The sequence below is a fragment of the Fulmarus glacialis genome, unplaced genomic scaffold (genome assembly GCF_000690835.1).
Source record: "Fulmarus glacialis isolate BGI_N327 unplaced genomic scaffold, ASM69083v1 scaffold4244, whole genome shotgun sequence".
Classification (NCBI taxonomy): domain Eukaryota; kingdom Metazoa; phylum Chordata; class Aves; order Procellariiformes; family Procellariidae; genus Fulmarus; species Fulmarus glacialis.
In genome coordinates this window covers 145,626-164,456 of record NW_009209793.1, presented here as the reverse complement: position 1 = coordinate 164,456, position 18,831 = coordinate 145,626, and the positions used below count along the sequence as shown (strand labels likewise).

The window sequence follows — 18,831 nt, the reverse complement described above, 5'->3', positions numbered from 1 at the left end:
TGACATAGCACACACACATTGGTAGTTAAAATTTACACCTGTGGTAGTTGTTTTGAACCATTTTGAGAGAGAGAGAGAGAGTGTGTGTGTGTGTGTTTGCCTGTGTGTGTAAAATATAACCGTAAAGATGCTGCTAAGGGGAAGGGTGTCATAATAACAGTCAAATAGGGACCAAATATAACCACCAGTACAAAAAAGTGTCCTTTACGAAAAATGTTTCTTATTTTACTGTTGAGAATACTAAGTGGTGACCGACTGGAATTTGTGCCATTAAAGCACATTAAAGTTTAGGTTCTCTGAGGCACTTCCTAAATCGCAGTTTTCAAGCCATTCATCCAATTGACTTTATATAAAAACATGTTTCAATACATTAGAAATGACAATAGTGATCGTTAAATCATTCAGGTGATGTTAAATGGCTCCCATTAGTACAAAGGCAGCCCATACCTTTGCAGTGAGTTTGCACAGTCAGATCTCAAACATGGTCCGGCTGAAAACAGCAAAAGGATGGTGGAGGCACCTCCTGAACGCTGACGTCCAGTACTGTATTGTCTGTGGGAGGCCTGGTTACACCAGGAGGTTTCAGGAGAGTCTGTGTTTCTGGGTCTGCCACCATCTCCAAGACCTTGAGCAAAACCTAAAAACTGAGGCTCAATTTCCTGTTTTGGCATTAGCAAGCTACTTTCCTAGCTCTTGCGATGAGGTCAGTGGTCACTTAATAATTTTGAGACTTAATATATTAATTTGAGACTTTGATTCTAATGGGAACAGGAATCAGAACACTGAATTAAAAATCCGACCTATGATGATTCACACTGGAGAACTAAAGGGACATGTTAAGTTTGTTTCCTTTTCCTTTAAATCCAAACATACCTATCTACTGTACTTTGCAAGCAATGGTCGTTTAATATGTTCATCTCTTCTAGACATTTGGTGGTGGGAAAGGACTCACTGCAGTAAGAGAGGGCTGGAGCACCATTAACCCTTGGGCTATATAATCCAATAATCTGTGTTGCTTTGAGCAAGGAGGCACATGGGCAATCCCTATGATGGTGATTCTGCTGATTTACTGTTCACGCTGCAGGGGTACATCACCCTCAGCCCAACCAGCAGATCACCTTGACCAGTAAAAATGCAAAATGGCTTAGTTGGTTTTTAAAAAAAAATCACATGAACATTAAGTTTATTTCTCCAGCAGAATCTGTTTCTTTCACAGTCTTTCAGCTGCTTCTTTTCTGAAGAGTGCAGTCTTTATTTCAGACATCTGCCTATAGAAAATAAGTATTTTTTTTAAGGGCACATTTAAAGATGAAAACTGAGGCTTGAATAACTTAATCAGCATACAAATTACACAGATATAAAAGTTCTCTTTCATTGTCTTAACTTACAGTTTATTTTGTACAGAATTCATTGTTATACATCTAAGACTTATTATATTGTATAAATATCTTGGGTGTGATGTATATACATATTCAGTGTAATAGATTCAGCAATTAACGTATGCATTTCACAGTACACTATAGTGTATTTCAATGTAGTGCACGTGATTTATATTTCAGAAAAAGAGCATATCCGCTATGAAAAATTGGTATTTCATTCATACGGTACTCTACCTTGAAATACAGGGGGGGTTTCCATTATATAATGGACTGTTTGTATTGTGTCGTATGGCTGTAAGATTTTCTTGTACATTCCCCAATATGAATTAAGAAACAGCAGCTCAAAACGTTGATCTATGTGGCTCTACATCAAGAGGAGAGCAGGGCACTGGATTCCTAAGTTCTTACTTAAATGAGAAAGAAGGCGTAGACAAGCTGTGTGTGTGATGATGAAACGAAATAAAAAGTTCTGCACAGATGAAAACTACTAGCTCTTGCCTCTCCATTCTCTGTATGCCAGGGTTCAGCTGCCACAAATCACTTAGCTCTGATTTACAAGAGTTGAGGGTCTGGCATCAGCTTGATTTTTAAAGTTCGCAAACTCCCCATGTTCCATGAATCCACTCTTTGCTTACAGAATTTTTCCTGGGTGTCTCCTGGTATATGTATGGATACTACATGCTGTCTTTCCTTGATAGCAGGCAAAGAAACTCGCTCACAGTGTCTTCACTATACATGCCATAAGTAAGATGTACTGTTTGTTCAGTATTAAATTACAGGTGTTGCTCTCCTGGGCACTTACTGAAGCACAATTCTAATTAATCTATCAGTATAGTTTCTGTTTTCTTTTTTAGACAATTCTAGTTTCCTGCATACATACATACACATTGCGCCTTTTGATCATTTGGCTACCTTTGCTTTGTAATCTCAAAAGCAGAGATTCTTTTATCAACGTATAAATGCTGTTCATTTAACAGCAAAGCAGAATATTATATATTCCATGAATAAAAGACTTTGTTTTAAAAGAATCATTGAAAAAAATTTAGGTGAATCAGAAAATTGTGGGGTTTAAAAATAATTTTAAATTAAATTACTTACATTTAAAGTATGTCATCATTTTGAAACTAAGATTTGAGATATTTCATTTAAAAAGGACCAATCATCTCAGAGCTGTATTTTGCATCACATACATTCATATAAATTCTTTTCCTTTCAATTTTATGAGAAGTAGCATAAGTGTTTAAGCCAGCATAAATCCAGAACAACTCCACTTTATTGGTGTTATCCCAGTTTTACTGAAAATAGAATTCTCTCTTCCCACTTCTTTTGTTTTTCGTATTGCCATTTTTCCATGTAAGACCTTTCATGTAACAACAAGTGATGTAAAACAAAAAAAAAAGGTTATGTGAATATGCAGTTGTAGATTTCCCCCCCTCCCCCCCATTGCCAGATTTGGGGAGGGGTCTTTTTCTGGACGGCTGTATCCAATTCCCTTGTTTAGCTGACTGATCACCAGTAGTGGCTGTCTTCCTTTCTAATGGGCTGTATTTGTAATTTCACTTCGGGATAGGTATGTGTATGATGCCTGTGACTGCAAAAGTCATGACTCTAAAGAAGCCCCACATTCAGCCACCGAGCCACCTAAGAACTTCATTGGAGAACTTCAAGACCACGCTGACAGATGCTGTACCGAGCTAGGGCTTCACCACCCCATGGTAAATAGAACACAGACCCTAGTTACATCTCAGTTTCTACTCCAGAGTGTATTTTCGATACATGCTCAGTCAAACACCAGAACGGAAGTATTTCTGGTCCAACACTAACAGTCCTGGAACCGTGCATTTATAACTGTCTTCAGCAGCAACATCTGAAAGCACAGGGGTTTGCAAGCCACATGGCAAGTAAATGCTGAAAAAGCCTGAGGTCTCCTTTGGTGGCTTCTAGCGATGTCCACACTGCATGTAGGACTGTCCTTCCTCCACACACTAGCGTGCAGCCTGAAGGTATAGCCGCTTGTAGGTACTATGGACAACCTGGGATTAGGCCTCGGGTACACGTTCAGGGACACAACGCTATGACCGTAGAGAGGCACCCTAAGGTAGTGATCCTCAGTCTTTCAAGCCATAGCCCTTGAAGGGAAATTTGCTGAACAAGTCAGTCAAGCTGTTGACCTCCGTTACCTATTGATGAGTGAGAAGAGCCGCTAAGTCTCTTACACCTGTAAGTCCCTTGGCACTCGGTGCGCTTATGTGGTGCTGACTAGGGAGGGAGTTCAGCATCTGCTGGTGTACTTAGCAGAACTGGGGCCATGGTGAAGAAATGGGTCATGGCGTCCAGGACACTGCTGTGAGATCGTAGTTTCACTGGTAAACTTGGTGATAGGCATTCATGAAAACAGCTGTGCTGTTCCCCTCTGCAACTACCATCAGCAAGTTGTTTCCTCTGATTTCAAGACTAAATTTATTTGTGGTTGACTTATACTCATTTACTCTTGTGCAAACAATACGCTTGGTTTATGGTTGGGCCAAATACAAAATAACATGTTGAGAAGAGATGTTATATTCTAAAAAGGGATTTTTTTTATGTTGTTAGTAATAAGGATCATAGTAGGAATTAATATTTCCTTACAAGGTCTGGATCATTTAAAAAGGAGAGAACATTTGTTAAACAACCCAAGATTTCATTTGACGCACAAATGCTGCATCCCTTATGAAACAGAAGCAACTCTGTGGTCTATTATTTTATCTACTTAAAATTAGATTACAACAGATGCCATCCCCTCACTATGCAGTTCAGTGCCAGCAAACATAAGTCTCTAATCACTTATATAAGCCTTGTGTCCTCACTTTCTATTCTCACCATTAAAATTCTCATATTTTGCAGCAGTTATATTAAACATGTTCCTAGTTGTGAATTAGGACCCAAATGCAGAAATTCCCATAGTTAAGGTTGTCTGGTCTGTTCTAATATCAGAACTGAATTATAAAATTCAAATCCTATCTTGATCTACCTAAAAGATGGGAATTACGGTATGTAAGGCAGTTGTAATTTGGATCTTGTGTTTACTGCACAGGATCCATCACCAGAACATGTGCTTTATTGTTTTTCTTAAGTATTATGTAGATTCAGGTTTTCTTCTAACTATAATTTTCAACTGATTTCAGTCATCCTTCAGTAAAAAAATAAATGTAATGCATATGAAATGGCAGCTTTGAATCTCCAGCATGTTTTCCATGCTAAAATTGGGAATAGTCACTTTATAAAGTGCCTAGTGTGTCTTTTCTTTCCTTCTTCCTTTTTTAATAGAACATGGCGTAAAGTTTTTTCTCTTTAATGGCCTTATGGTCAGAGATGTTTTAGACAAGGTCTGGGGCATTAGCCATTGAGCATGGACTTCTTTGTCCTGCTAAATTCTACTATCAATGTATTAATTAGTACATAGTAACAGTGACTCCAAGCCTTTGCTTATTTGCTAGGAAATTTCCTTCCTATTCTACGCATTTCAATACCACATTTGACTTTCTCATTCTGATAATAATGTATATTGTCAACCAAGCTGCTGTTTCAGCAAAGCATTTTCCTTTGAAGTATGTGCTGTTTTGTTGCAGGTTACTTTTTCATGTTAGCAATGACAAAAGTAAACCCAGGGCTACTTCTTGGTTTTTATTTTCCAGGGTTTATTATTGTATTTACAGTTCCCTGTAAGAAGATACAACCCTTTCCCAGTAAGAGTTCTAATACCTTTCTATGTTTAAAATACTAACGACCCATATACCCATATGGAAAGGAGAAAGATAATCAGTGATGACGGAGGTATCTCTAGGGGCTGATGCAGATGAATAGAAACCTTAAATCATTATAAATATTACTGTACTACACTTTGGTACAACTGGAAAAAAAAACCCTTCAAAGAAAATATTTAATGTTCCCTAAGTCAAATAAAATTCATAAACAACACAAAAAGAAATTAACCACATGGGGATTTTTATATCTGTAAAAAATAATAAGACTACTTGGCTGCATTGCACATAGGCAATAAAATTAGATTCATTCAGATCCCTTTTAATGTAAGCCTTGTTTCAGGCTGTAAGCAAGAAATGTCCACTGTGCTTTACAAAGGACGACGACTAGAAAAATCAATGCAAACAAATATCCCTTTCTTTTCTGATTTACCATTTATCATGAGAGATGACAAACAAATGAAGTCTCCTCTGAGTCTGAGCGTAGTTGTATTAGCATTTTGCTAGTACCAGGCAGTATACAAAAACAGCCATCGTGTGTGACACCTCCAACACCTGCAGGTAGCTGTTTTAGGGGCACATCCTGGTTTGTGGTGAAACAGGTTTAACTCAGCCAGCCTCTTGTACCTGCTCAGTGATATCAGGTTATCATCTCAGTAACGCCAAGGTTGGACTGTCTTGTTCCTATTGCTGACTGGACTGACTGCTCCACCATCCGTAAACAGAAGGCATAAAGGTGATTACAAACATAAGAAAGTAGTTTTACATATTGTCTTGCAGTCTTTCCATATAGTCCCTAAGTTCCTTGGAATCACCAAGATTCATATCTTGGCATACCCATTTAATATTATCATCACTGTCAAATAGAATTGAATTGGTGTAGGGGCCTCCATCCTCCGGCAGTATTGTTGTATATGAAGTGAACTTTACTCGCTTCTGCTTTGGCCCAGAAGGATTTATAGGTTCACTTTTAACTTCTTTTTCACAAAGGTACTCAGAAGATCTGAGGATATGATTATGAAGAGTCTTCTGAGAACTCCCATTAAGGAGAAAGTTGCTTTCTTCAAACTGCATTCCTCTGTCGATCATGGTAGTGCACTCCTCTGAGGGGAGCGAAATGTCAACTGGGTTTTCCAGCAGTTCAACCTCATTTCCAAGCCAGACCCAATCATGGGAATGGGGGATGTTGCCCTGCTCACTCACAGCAAACCTTTTATGCCTGTACTTCCAAGCAAATGCCACACAGTTAATCAAAAAGACCAAGATTGCTAAGCAGAAAACACACAGCAGGGCATACATGCCAATCTCCAAATCTGTTAATCCTCTTGAAGTCAATGTGAGATCACTGGGATTGTTTTCTCCTGGTATTTCTCCTTGCGCAGGGAAACCTGTGAAGGCAGTTGGGTTATTTTGGAGCTGGCCATCCTCCAGGGACTCCTGATCAATGGGAGATATGAAAGTTGTGCTTTTGTTTGCATTGTCCTCATGACTGGACATGTCCTCATGGTTTTTGGACCATTCTTGTGCTGTCCTCTCTTGTTCTGCAGATTTCTCTATAGAATTGCTTGCATGGCTTTTAAAATCTCTATCCACATCATCAATGTCATTAGTGCTTCCTTTTTGGTCAGAATCTTTTTGACCAAACTTCACTTTGACACTTCCTTTCCCAACAGCCAGGATGCTCTTCCGCTTAGTCTTCTGACATGGCTCGCTGATGACCATTTCAATTTTAATCAAAGGTCCTTGCCCATCCCCTTCCGCCACTACCCTAGGCCATTTGGACTGAAGGTTTTGGTGTGCAGACACTACCATCTCATCCAGTGAAGTGATGGTGATCGAGAAGTCCTTGGAGTCGTAGATATCTAATGGCGTCACTGACCCATCACTGAACAAAATCCAAGCACTGACTATGGCTTCCTGGGAGGAGAGAGGATGAAAAGAGGAATGTGTGAAAGGTAAGAGAGCACATATCAGACAGTCGGTTGGTTAAGTCTGTTTGACGTTGGCAAAATAAATACACAGTTTAACTTTGGTTTATTTTGTCTTTTAAAAAATGAAAATCAAAATGTCTGCTCTGCTTCTCATTTTCTTCTTGCAGATTTGTGTTCTCTAGACCAGCTAGGCATTTATCTCATCTTCAGGAACTATCAAAGACACAGTCATCTAAATTTAATAAAAGGTGCTGACAAAAAAAATTGACAATTTTTTTTTTCAGTCTGAAGTGAGACGCCTGTTTTGAATGCCAGGGCCCCATGATGAAAATAATCATACTTTCAAAGTCCAGGTTAATTAATTTTATAAAGAACCTATAATGGGGAATTTCTGTGATACTGCTGTTCTAATGCAATATTTAATACAACGTGCAGAGATATTCATGTGTCGGAATGGTGATCCCATTCAGCTTGTTGAAACAAACTAGGTTAAAAACACATCTCAATGCAGTACTTCAAATTTTCTGTCATGCTTTCAAATATACAAGATTATGTGAAATATACAAAAGTGATTGTAGTCGTTTCTAGGAACTCTAGAAACACTCACAAACCCACCATTTTTTAACGATGTTTCGACCAAAACAATTTGTCTTCTTACTGCAAATTGCTAGTGCTAACATGATAGTTACACTTTCCCTAATGATATAAAGTCTCAATTCTATAATAGATACAATAAAAAAGATACATGTAATTTATTCTGTGATCTCATCGAAAGCTATTTAATTCCTCAGATTATATGGTTCAAAGTAAGCACACACTCATCAGATTTCAGCAATGCAGATCATGAAAACTTCTGTACATGCAGCCAAAAGGTCCTTTTGGCTGAACTGACTTTGTGAGACTATTGAGGCATGGGGTTTCTACCTCGGCTTACAAAGCTAAGCCGTATTTTCCTATAGAAAAAGTGTCTTGAGTGGCATGTACATGCTTTCTCCAGCATTATGCATGCAGAGACATGTCCATCACTTTCCCTGTGCTGTGCAGGTCTCCGAACTAGTTCTGAAGAGTTTAGTGGTCATTCTGTATGGGTGTTTGCACCTGTAGGAGTCGGTCAGTAAGATGAACAGCCTTTACTATGTGAAGTTACTGCTTTTCACAAAGTCTTACATTATAAGTGCTGTCCAAAATTTACAGCAAGCAGCTTTTCCCTAGCTTCTGACAAAGCACAGTAAACAAATAAATTAATTCTATATACTATTTTGGGTCATACCTGTTTCGGAGTACGAAGGATATCGTATGCAGAGGTGGTAGAAATGATAGCTCTCTTATTTCCTTTGCTGATTTGTAAGGAGAGGGACAAGCCTGAAACTAGTTGTACTCCTAGATCTGTAATGGTTACGCGGTCATCTAGAACTATCACTGTCTTCTCTGCCAAGATGGAATCGGAAAGAGGTGACAGAACCTTGAAAGAGAAAGCAAACGCCTTGCATGAAACAGCAACTAACTGTGTTGTAAAGCAAGATTAATCTCTAATCGGCATAACACTTCGGATTAATCTTGGGTTTGTCACATCCATGTATAAGCTATAATTGATGTTTCCCCCAAGACATTACACTCATTTGCTGCTAAATTACTTTATTTAGAAAAATAATTTAATAAAACACCCAATCACTTCAAAATTGCAGCTTCATCTCAACAATGGAGTATAGATTAAATTGAATTGATTTGTTTTTCAAAAAAACCCTCATTTTTGTGTGGTCTATAAAACCTCCTATGAATGCAGTATAGCACAAGACATAGTGTAAGACACTGATTAACGCTGAAACTCAATAAGGGAATAAATAAGTGTACAAAGCCTGGCTGATAGGAACTTGGCCTGCTGCCTTTATAGGGACAGAGAACCTGAATGAAATGAAAGTGAGATTTGCAAAAGGACTTTGAAAATCCCACTGGGTGCCTGTCTGCGTTTTTCAATGCCAAAATAGTCCTGTCAGTTTGCTCTAAGACCTTGTTTCCAGCATGCTGAGAAGGAGACAATCATCTTCCTACTGATGCCAGAAACAGCTGCTCAAGCCCCAAATATTTGAGGTGCGATTTGTCTAAACTAACATGAGAAATCTACAGTGTAGCTACCTGCATCGGAGCTAGCTGCCTTCTGCTCTTTTATAGTCACTGGAGTGAGAGAGACTTTTTAAGGGCAGAAATCCCTTGACCTCTTTGTGATGTTTGTTTTAGGCTGAAAGAAGCTGAGCCCTAAAAGTACCTGTTCCTTTGTGTTGACTACAAAGGAAACTTAGTGTGACTGGAACATTACGGATGTTTGCAGTTAATAAGAAGAGCCCCAATGTTTGTATTCCTTTATTTTGATTAAGAAATATGCATGAGGTTAGATAGAGAGACAGGTGGTAAACATGAACACTCTAAAAGATTTCTGAAGATTATTTTTGTGTCCATTTTTTGTGTTTCATTTTGTGAACATAAAGGGACTAGTTTTTCAGAGATGTTTAAGCATATAATGATGCATGTTGATCTTTGGTAAAATTTCCTAACAATTAGGTTCATAAGGTCCCACTTAAATTAAAAGAAGCTAGTTCTATGCATCATGTAACCTGTTTCACTGTTCAGAAAATCTCACTGTGTTGCTAGTCACATTAACATGAATAAATCCCTTCAGAAGTTTCACCTAAAGGCATTTTATGGAAGTGAAAAATAGCAAAAATGAAAACCCATTCAAACTTCTTTTTTTTTAGCTTGTTTTTTCTGAGAGCAATTAATTTTATAAGCTAACTAGCTCTTGTGTGTGTACATCCAGAACACTCTCTGCGGAAGCTGCAGATACATCTTAGGCTGTACCTGGACCGTGGTGATGCCATGCTCACGACCAACCAGAACTCGGCCATCTTGAAGCTTAGCAATCTTGGGTTCTTCTACCTTCATGAAATCGGTCACAAGGTCAGTGATGTCAAACTGCCACTCAGAGCCTAGCATATAGGTCAAGTGGCCTCCAAACTCAGAGGATTCAGCTACAAACTGCGTGAGGACTCGCACCATGGCATGCTGATACTGAAGGGTACAACCTCTTCCTTTTTTCTCATCATCCTCTTCGTCCTCACTGTCACGGGTAGGCCTGTAAATAGATCCAGGTTTGTTACCTGCATTGCCATGATCTCCCTACAACACTGCAGAGCTTCAGTTGCATGGTATTTTCAATTAGATTAATGTTATCATCATCTGCTATTGTGCAAGAAATAGGAAACGCACATTTTGGATGTGTAGGTTACTAAATGTGGGTGAGATGCTTGTACAGCTTTTTTGTGCTGTACAATTTAAAAGCTACTGTCACTTCTGTTAGTGAATTCTTTGTTTGAGTGGGACCTCCCAGCAACTTGAAAATATGTCTGCCATTGCTGAGATTGCACTGGAACCACCACTTGTTCACCGTGTCTCCAAGCGGCAATCAAATCTTGCTAAGGAAAGCAGCGTGAAATATTTATGAGAGGGCAGTTCTGGAACAGCCCCCTGCAGCAGCTCAGCAGGGATGGGAGAAGATGTTTTAGCATCCTTTCCTCCACCTTTGCCCATAACATCTGTATCACTTTGCTCATCTCTTCAAAACTATTGTAACGTATTCGGGATTCCCTGCTTAGGTGATGTCGCCCCACCTTTTCCCACATCTCTCTCTCATAGGTTCAGTAAGCCCTCTGCATTTGAGAAATATACCATGATTTCACCTTAAATCTCATACAGTTCGTGCACCTGTCTGCTATATTTAGTCATGTAATGACTACATGGGGCTTCTGAAAAACCAAGTTAGGCACTTAAGTTACCACTCGGGACATCAGTTACTCAGATTACACCATGCCAGACTGGTGAGACTACCAGTCACCCCATGGAAACAACTGCAGCATTAGACACGCTTTCTTTAACATTTTCTATCTGTCCCCCTTGCAAAATATTACCCGTGACAATATAACAGCTTTCCATAAGCCTTATATAAGGCATCACAGTGATTTGTACATGATAGCAGTGCTGTCACACCTCACAGAATTTTGTCTGGCTTAAAACCCAGTTTCCCATCAATTCTCTTTTTTTGTTGCTATTGTTTATTCCTTGGGACCAACATATGGATTCTCTTACCTCTTTCAAGTCAGGTATTAAGCACTAGGTGGTCACATTTTTACTCATTATGCTTCCATGCTGTGGAATTCATTGCTTAGAAATAATTTGCCTTCCTCCTTTGCTTATTTATTCAGCCTGAAGCCACCTCTATAGCAAGGGTGGGAAATATGGGATAAGCCTCTTATTTTTCACAGTATTTTGGGAAGTAGTTTTGTCTTTACTGTGTTCCTTTATCTCCTCCTTTGAAATACCAGCTATGAAAAACTATTATAAAACAGAATTGCTTTGGTTATAAATTGTTTTATGACAAAGTTGGCAAACAGTAAGCTGAAAACGTATCTAAGAAAAGCCCTTATGCTCTTCAAAATGATAGAAAGTCCTGGTGTTACAGAATCGAATACACTCAAAATACATTTTCAATGCATCAATTGTTAGCTGAATATATATATTCGGCCTCAAGTAAATGGTATTTCGTACAGCCTTTTTGGTTTTGTGTGTGTAAAACAACAGTGTCCATCATTAGTCACTGAATGAAACATCATTGAATAACCACTGAATTGTTAAGAAAACAACAGGATCCTAAAATAGGATCTACATTACACAAAGAAATTAATCTTACAGAATTAGACTAGCTGGGTATTTCAGGGAAATTTTCAGTTGTTCTCTCCTTCCCAACACAAGTGTCAATCTAGACTATGAGCTGAAGCCAGCCAGTCAGCAGAACAGCCGCAAGGAAAGTACTGGAAGGGGAACATTCGTAGAGCTTACGTGGCCCATGCCTATTTAGATGGCTTTTGGCTTTATAATGCTATAAAAGAGTTAATGAACTCCTTAACGTTCGCACTTCCAATTTATTCCTGTATTCTGACGCTCTTCAGCTCATCTTAACCATAAGCCAGATCTGAATAATTTCAGACTTTGGGAAAACCAGGTTTAGCTCTGAGATTTCGGGATTTGACCCTCTTTTAGTAATACACTGTACATTAGTACCTGTGCAGAATTGCAGAAGAACGCGCAGGAGCTATTCAGGTAAGAAGTACTTACGGGATTTTAGGGAAAAGAGCCACAGAACCAGTGGGAACCAGTTTTCTTATGGGAAAAGAGACATAGAGCCAGTGTTCTGTGGCTTGAAGAAAAATGTTCACATGTTCAACATTCACGCTGACTTAATTTTTTTTACAGAACTCAGGTTTCTGTTTCTGTTATATAACCAGATGTTTTACTCAGATCCCGTATGTTCATATTTATTTCTGCGCTCATTTATTTCTATTTTCACTGTTGAAAACTTTAGACTACTGGACTGTTCAAGAGGGAACATATTCAAAACAACTTTCAGAGAAAGAATCGTTCAACCCTAGTCCCATACAGCTCAGAAATGTGAATTGTGGGAAGAATGACCAGAGATGAGGAGTGTTGCATAAGGGCACAGGGGGAGCACTCCTGCCCTTATTACCAGGCTTTAGACTGTATGGGCAGCCAGTACTACCAACCAAAAAAAGATAATGCAAGTCCAACTCTTTCCTTGTGGTATCTCTAACAAACAAAGGTAAGGGCTCCATTTCATTACAAAAACATTTATAGGTCTTTGTATCTGTATCTCTCTCCTTAGAAATACATGGTTTCTATTGCATGCAAATGTGGAACATCAAAAAGCATCTCTAAACCATGAGCAAGGCACTTTCTTACGTCAGTGCAAAGTAAAAAGAGAGATGTTTGAATTTTCAGTACAAGCTTTGCAAGTCTGCTTTTACCAGGTACCAACTCAAGTTCTTACTTCTTTTTAAGGAAAAGATATCCATTTCCACTTCAAAGCCACAAATCCATGTTTCAGTTAGTAAATCGGAGCATTTCAGTGTTTTGTCTCCATGGGCCCAACAAAATGTTTGAGATCCATTGAATTGCATAGTTCCCGTTAGAGCCTTAAACTTCTTGTTACAGTGTTTTCAGTAGGCTTAAAATCCTTCATAAGCAGTGAGTTCATTTTCTTTTTAAGATATGTCCTCATGAATATAAGCTATTGCTGCATATTTTGCTTTTTTTCCTCTTGGTCATCTCCAAGGTTAGCTCTGGATATTTCTCAGAATCCTTCTTATCCTATTTCTTGCTGCTTTGTAAACTTGCTTGGAAGATTTTTTGCTTTTCTGGAGTGAACCAAGGTTGCCAGAATTACATTTAATTTACATTTCACACAGAGAAAGCCTTTGCCAGAGAGCTGAGTTAAAACGGCAGCCCTGTTTACAAGGGTGCCTGCTAGCACTGATCTAATCAGTGATTTGTCAACTTTATATTATAGATGCTGTCTGTGAGCAGTTTAAGTATGTCTCTTTTAATTTGCACCACTCTCAAACTAGGCATCAAGTTCTTGGGCCAGATGCTAATTTTCTGTTAAAAAAACCCTAAAGAAATCAGTTTTGCTGGTTTTGAATTTGAAATAGTCATTAAAGAGAGTCATGTATTTAAAAAACATTTGCAACACCCCTAATTGAAAAAAAAAAATCTATTTCAGATACAAAATACAAGCCACTAGAAGTTGATTTAGTAGAAGCTACAGAAATAAGTTGCACATAGCTCCACTCACAGTTCAAGACGAAATGCAATTTGGTACCTTTATAGATCTTGAAAATACAGTCTACCTATTAACAAAAATCTCTATGGCCTTATCTCCATAGGACATTAAAGTCATTTAACTAAAGGAGTGAATTTACAGTGTGTTCAAGCTTTGTGCGGATGTTGTTATTCACAAATTGAATGGTTTGACTCCAGTTTCACTTAATTCGCTTTAAAGGATGGCTTTATTTTTGAGCAGCAGCACTCACACAGAGGTTCAACTAAAGCAGTTTATTTTTTCCTTCATTTAACTTACTTTCCTGCTTTTGTCTCTAGTACTAGACAGGACCAAAGTAGAGCTACCACCTAAATAACTATTTGTTCAACAGATTGCCATTGATAACTCTGTTTTGTAGGTTTTGAAGGTTTATGCTACTCGGAGGTTTGCAGCCACCATGACTTAGCAATGGCTTTACCAGCTGTTGTTCAGTAAGGCCGGATGCTGGTAAAAGTCCAGTAAACTACGTGTCTGATGCTGAAGCATATGCTGGAGTCATACTGTGTGATGTCTGCCTCCCTGGGAGCCTCATGAAAACAATGTGCTATCCCAATTGCAAATATTTACTTAAATTAAATTTCCAGCTTGTTCTATGAGACTTTATCCATGCAATTCCTATTAATGCAAGTTGAAGCTATGCATCCCATGTAAATGTATGTGCCTAGAGTTAGTGCAGGAACTTCAGGAAGGTGGCAATTATTTTGCAGATGCATGAGGAATCAAAATAAATGTACTTGTTAGACCAGCAGAGTCTGCCTGGATCTCTTCTACACTAATATTTGACTTTAATTTAAATATACACCTTTCATTTGCTGAGATTGTGGGCTCTTCTGCAGCCCATTGCAGGGGTAGCATTTCTGTTAGCCCGTGTTAGTTCGAGGACCGCGTACCATGCATTACTCATGAGCTGATCCACGGAGCTGACTTTGATCTGGAAAGGGAGGCTCTTCATATCTGCAGTAGCACACACCATAGATCAAGTTCTCCTCTGGATAATAAAGGTTTGCCATATATTTACAGGCTGATCTGATGAATTGTATTAATGCTCTTACATAGGGGAGACTATTTTTTTTTTCCAGTTTCCGGCATAAAAGCAGCCTGGTTTTTCTTTCTGTTCCGCTAGCAAGTTCCTGCTCTTACAGCAGTTCAGTGAAAACTGTCACAGTTCAAACTGAGCTAGGCATGTGCCATTTGTAAAATTTTTGCAAAAACCCTGTTTTTTTTTTCATTACTTTGTGGAAATTATTCAAGACATGAAGTAAGCAAACATGTCTGTAATCACTTGTATTTTACAATTACAAACATGTCAGGGTTTATAGGGAGAAGCAATACATTTTATTAGATCAACAAACATCATTGGAAAGAACAGATGTCATTTGGGGCATATAAACACTTTTTCAGGTCTGAAATAGAAGCAGCTATATTCAGATGAAGAACAGCCATGCTGAGGTACTAGCTTCACAAGCATTTCTTTTGTCGACAGCACCAATAAAAACATTTAAAAGATTATTGTAAACCCAGTTATATTTTGGCATCTGGCTCAGCCCCTCAGACAACTGAACCAGCACAGCCATGCTGAGCATGTGGGAACGAGGCAGCGGGGGAGCAAGAGGAGACGAAGGAACGTTTGGAGGTTGCTGAAGTGTCTCTGCACAATCCCTGTAAGAAATGCTCAAAAATTTTACCTTCTGTTTATTGCTTAATTACTTCATAGCAATGTTCAGTTGTTGCTGAGAAGACAAGGGAGTGGTGTGAACATACCAACCCTAGTGGACAGGAGGAGAGTAGAAAATTGTTTTGTCTGTGGTGAGGTGAGGAATGAAGAAGACACATTATAATCCTTCCATGACTAAACCTGAGGACAGTGACATAGTTTCAGTTGACCTGTGAGCCATGTGCGACTGAACCTGAATTTAAGACTGCCTAAGCCTGTTGGCAGGGACTTTCGAAAGAGTTAGATGCCGCCTTCTTTTCAAATTAGTTTCCTTTAAGGATAGATATCAAAAACCTTATGGAAACTGCAAATACTGGCTCTTACATGAAAATGAAGTTGAAGCAATACAATGCTATGGCTACCACACCTGCTGGGAAATGCTTGGATTTTTTTTTTGAGAAGATTAAAGCACTCTCCTCTCCTTTTCAAACCTATTCTCAAGTATCACACAAGACAACCTTCTCACTGTACAGCCCTAACATTGTATTATGCATACTGGGAGGGCACTGTGCAGAATTACGGGCTGAACCATTGTTTAGAATAAGCGAATGTGGCCTTCTGGCTATATCACTGAATGAGGATTCAGGAAACCAACCTGCAGCTCCTGACTGTAGTCCAAATGTCTTGTGTGCTTCAGGTCACCAGTTAAAAACTCATCATAAAAACTCCCCCACGTTTAGGATATTGGGAAACATGTAGCTATGAAGGAGATGGAGGTATAAGCAGATTAAAAATTGAAGAGGGGGGAAAAAAAAAAAAGCCACTAAATCTCAGGTAAAACCCATCCAAATATAAAAATAGAGGAAATGTAAAAACCTTATGTACAAAGTAAATGTCAGAGTGAGCACAACTAATGCTAGTCCTAGATTGCCTATTGATTTAGAATACCCCCCCCCAAAGTTAAAAAAAATCCACGTGAATGTTCTATAAAACAAGAGATAATTTATTTCTAGTTGAAACCTTTCCCGTTCACACGGGCATGGACTGCTGACACACAATGTCATAAACTACCAGCTGCAATTCTGGGGAATGATACAGTGTCCATACTTTCTCTGCCACCCTTCATGGAAAATGCTTGCTGAAGATGGGCCAGCAGTTCAGATGCAATCTGAGCAGCAGCAACCTCGCACCGCTTGCCAGCTTGCAAACAGAGCAGACGCTCAGACCATTATCTTTATTTCAGCTGGCCAAATAAATCAGAACTAGACACCACGGGGTAAATTTCCAGCACTGTGTGTAATGGGTTTAAAGTCAGAATGTCCACGACCATTAACCACAGTTGAATGTCTAACTTACTGAGCTTGCTGCTATAAGTTTACTCTTATAATAAACATCAACAGCCTAATCCTGCAGCCATTTACTCAGCAAAATCACCACTGGTTTTAGTAGGAGCTGTGCCTAAGGGAGTGTTACAGGACTAGGCACATTACAGACAGAAGAAGGTAAGTTAAGTGAAACTTTAAGCAGCCGGCATAGGTTCACTTCATTCATCACCTAGCACATCTCTTTCTTCTACAAATGGCAACTTTGCCTTTATCACTGAAGCAAACGCACAAATTTCTCTCGTGCCAGATCCTTATCACCTCTTCTGTCATAGCCAGAAAAAATGTCCACATAGCCAAGAGGTAAGTCAGTCCACTTCTTTGGAGCTCATTACCTGAGTATCCTATAAATTGTGTCCTACTACTCTTAGTTTTATGCCCTCATAAAGTGTTAGATAATTCTACTCCACTGCTGTCTGTTTGGGCTCTTTAAGGCTCTTCAATAGCTGAGATGTTCTCCTGGGCAAATCGAGTGCTTTAGCTAGAACTGCCACTGTTTTTAGCACTACAGTTATTGCTGCCAGAAATGCTTTTTCACTGTATTATAAATTTGAGCTGGTGTCATGCCTTGTTCTCCAGCAGTATTTTTCAACTTAGCCTGAAATCCACCAATACAGCAGTGTTCCTGGAAGTTTTTAATCATGCAGATTGTCCAAATGATGGTTATTCTACAATTGGTATTTCAATAGGGATGAATAGAACAGAGCTCAAAATCCCTGTCCCCCTCCCCCCATTTTTTCCCCCCATACACATTTGTCCTGGTAGAATCTGTTCATCAGAATACAGTCTTCAACAGGAGCATAAGTGGGGTTTTTTTGCCTAATTCAGATCTACTAAATAATGCTTCAGTCAGGTCTGCTGTAGAGTGCATCTGTACAAAGACTGACTAATCATCCAAAGTCATAGAATCATAGAATACTTTGGGGTGGAAGGGACCTTTAAAGATCACCTAGTCCAACTGCCCTGCCAGTGCCCAGTGACCTGGCTCCCTCCCTGGCCCTATTTTATTTAACACACATGCACGCGTGCGTGTGCGCACAGACACACACGATGTTACATACAGGATGGGAGACATCCAGGTTCTCTTCCTCAGCTTTGCACATCAGAGCGTATGATACGATTTCCTGAGATTGTGTGAAATTGATTAATGCTCCAGGCAAAGCCACTAACTTTTAAACTATGTAGATCAGGATAAAATGTAGCCCACTGATGCCGTTGTTGGATGTTGTAATGAAGGCTAAGACAGACTGTAAAGCTAATTTTAAACAGGAGCACATAGATTCTGAGAAATACTCTAAAAATTTGTGGTGTTCAAAAATCAGAGACCCTGGGCACGTATCGGGGCTGTGCCAATGCTGTAAGCCTACCTTTTATTGGAGGTTACGGGTATCCTCCAGCCTTTGATCTGGCTGAGCTCTGTATCAGAGATCTCTATCTGCAGCGGGAGCCGTGGAACCCAGACCGTCACTTCTAATTGGGTGGTAAAATGCTGGTAAGTGAAGTTAACAATAGTATCCACTTTGCTTTTCATTTCCTTGCCATTAACGAAGATGGAGTCACATCTGTCAGAAACCTTAAAAAAAAAAAAAAAAAAAAAATTAATTAGGACATGAATAAAAGTTCCTGAGAAAGCACGAGGAATGATACATCAGTCCAAAGACAACACTGCTAATGTGAGTCATACATATTGTATTTTCAGTTTTCTAATTAGTAGCAAACAGTGATAAATGGACCCCAGGGAAACAGTTCTGCTTTCCCCAACGGATACTCCTCAAACTACAAAAATAATTTAATGATGTTATATAACCTATGTGAATCTTTTATACTAGGCAAATTAAACTCTTCATGAATCAAACTCCATGTGCATCAAAGTTTATGTTTACAACTTGCTTAAAGAACCTGGAAAAAATGGGGCCATATGTTAGTAAGAAAAAGACTGACTCAGAACCATAAAACAGAATCCTTTCCTTTTTCCTTGAGCACTGTAATGCTGAAAGACAAAGACCCCCTTATGGCTCGTG

The 18,831-nt window shown here is 39.1% G+C and overlaps 1 protein-coding gene across 1 annotated transcript in view; it reads right to left on the bottom strand.

The window, feature by feature from the left end:
* Window positions 1-5,881: 5,881 nt before the first annotated feature.
* The window catches only part of TMEM132B (transmembrane protein 132B), a gene marked incomplete at its 5' end in the record, with an annotated part of 144,525 nt that continues 131,575 nt past the window's right edge, over window positions 5,882-18,831 (bottom strand). The window contains 4 exons of the mRNA XM_009576933.1: window positions 5,882-7,036; window positions 8,321-8,512; window positions 9,904-10,177; window positions 18,178-18,383. Of these exons, the coding sequence (XP_009575228.1) occupies window positions 5,882-7,036; window positions 8,321-8,512; window positions 9,904-10,177; window positions 18,178-18,383 (1,827 nt within the window). The remainder of the gene's footprint in view (window positions 7,037-8,320; window positions 8,513-9,903; window positions 10,178-18,177; window positions 18,384-18,831) is intronic.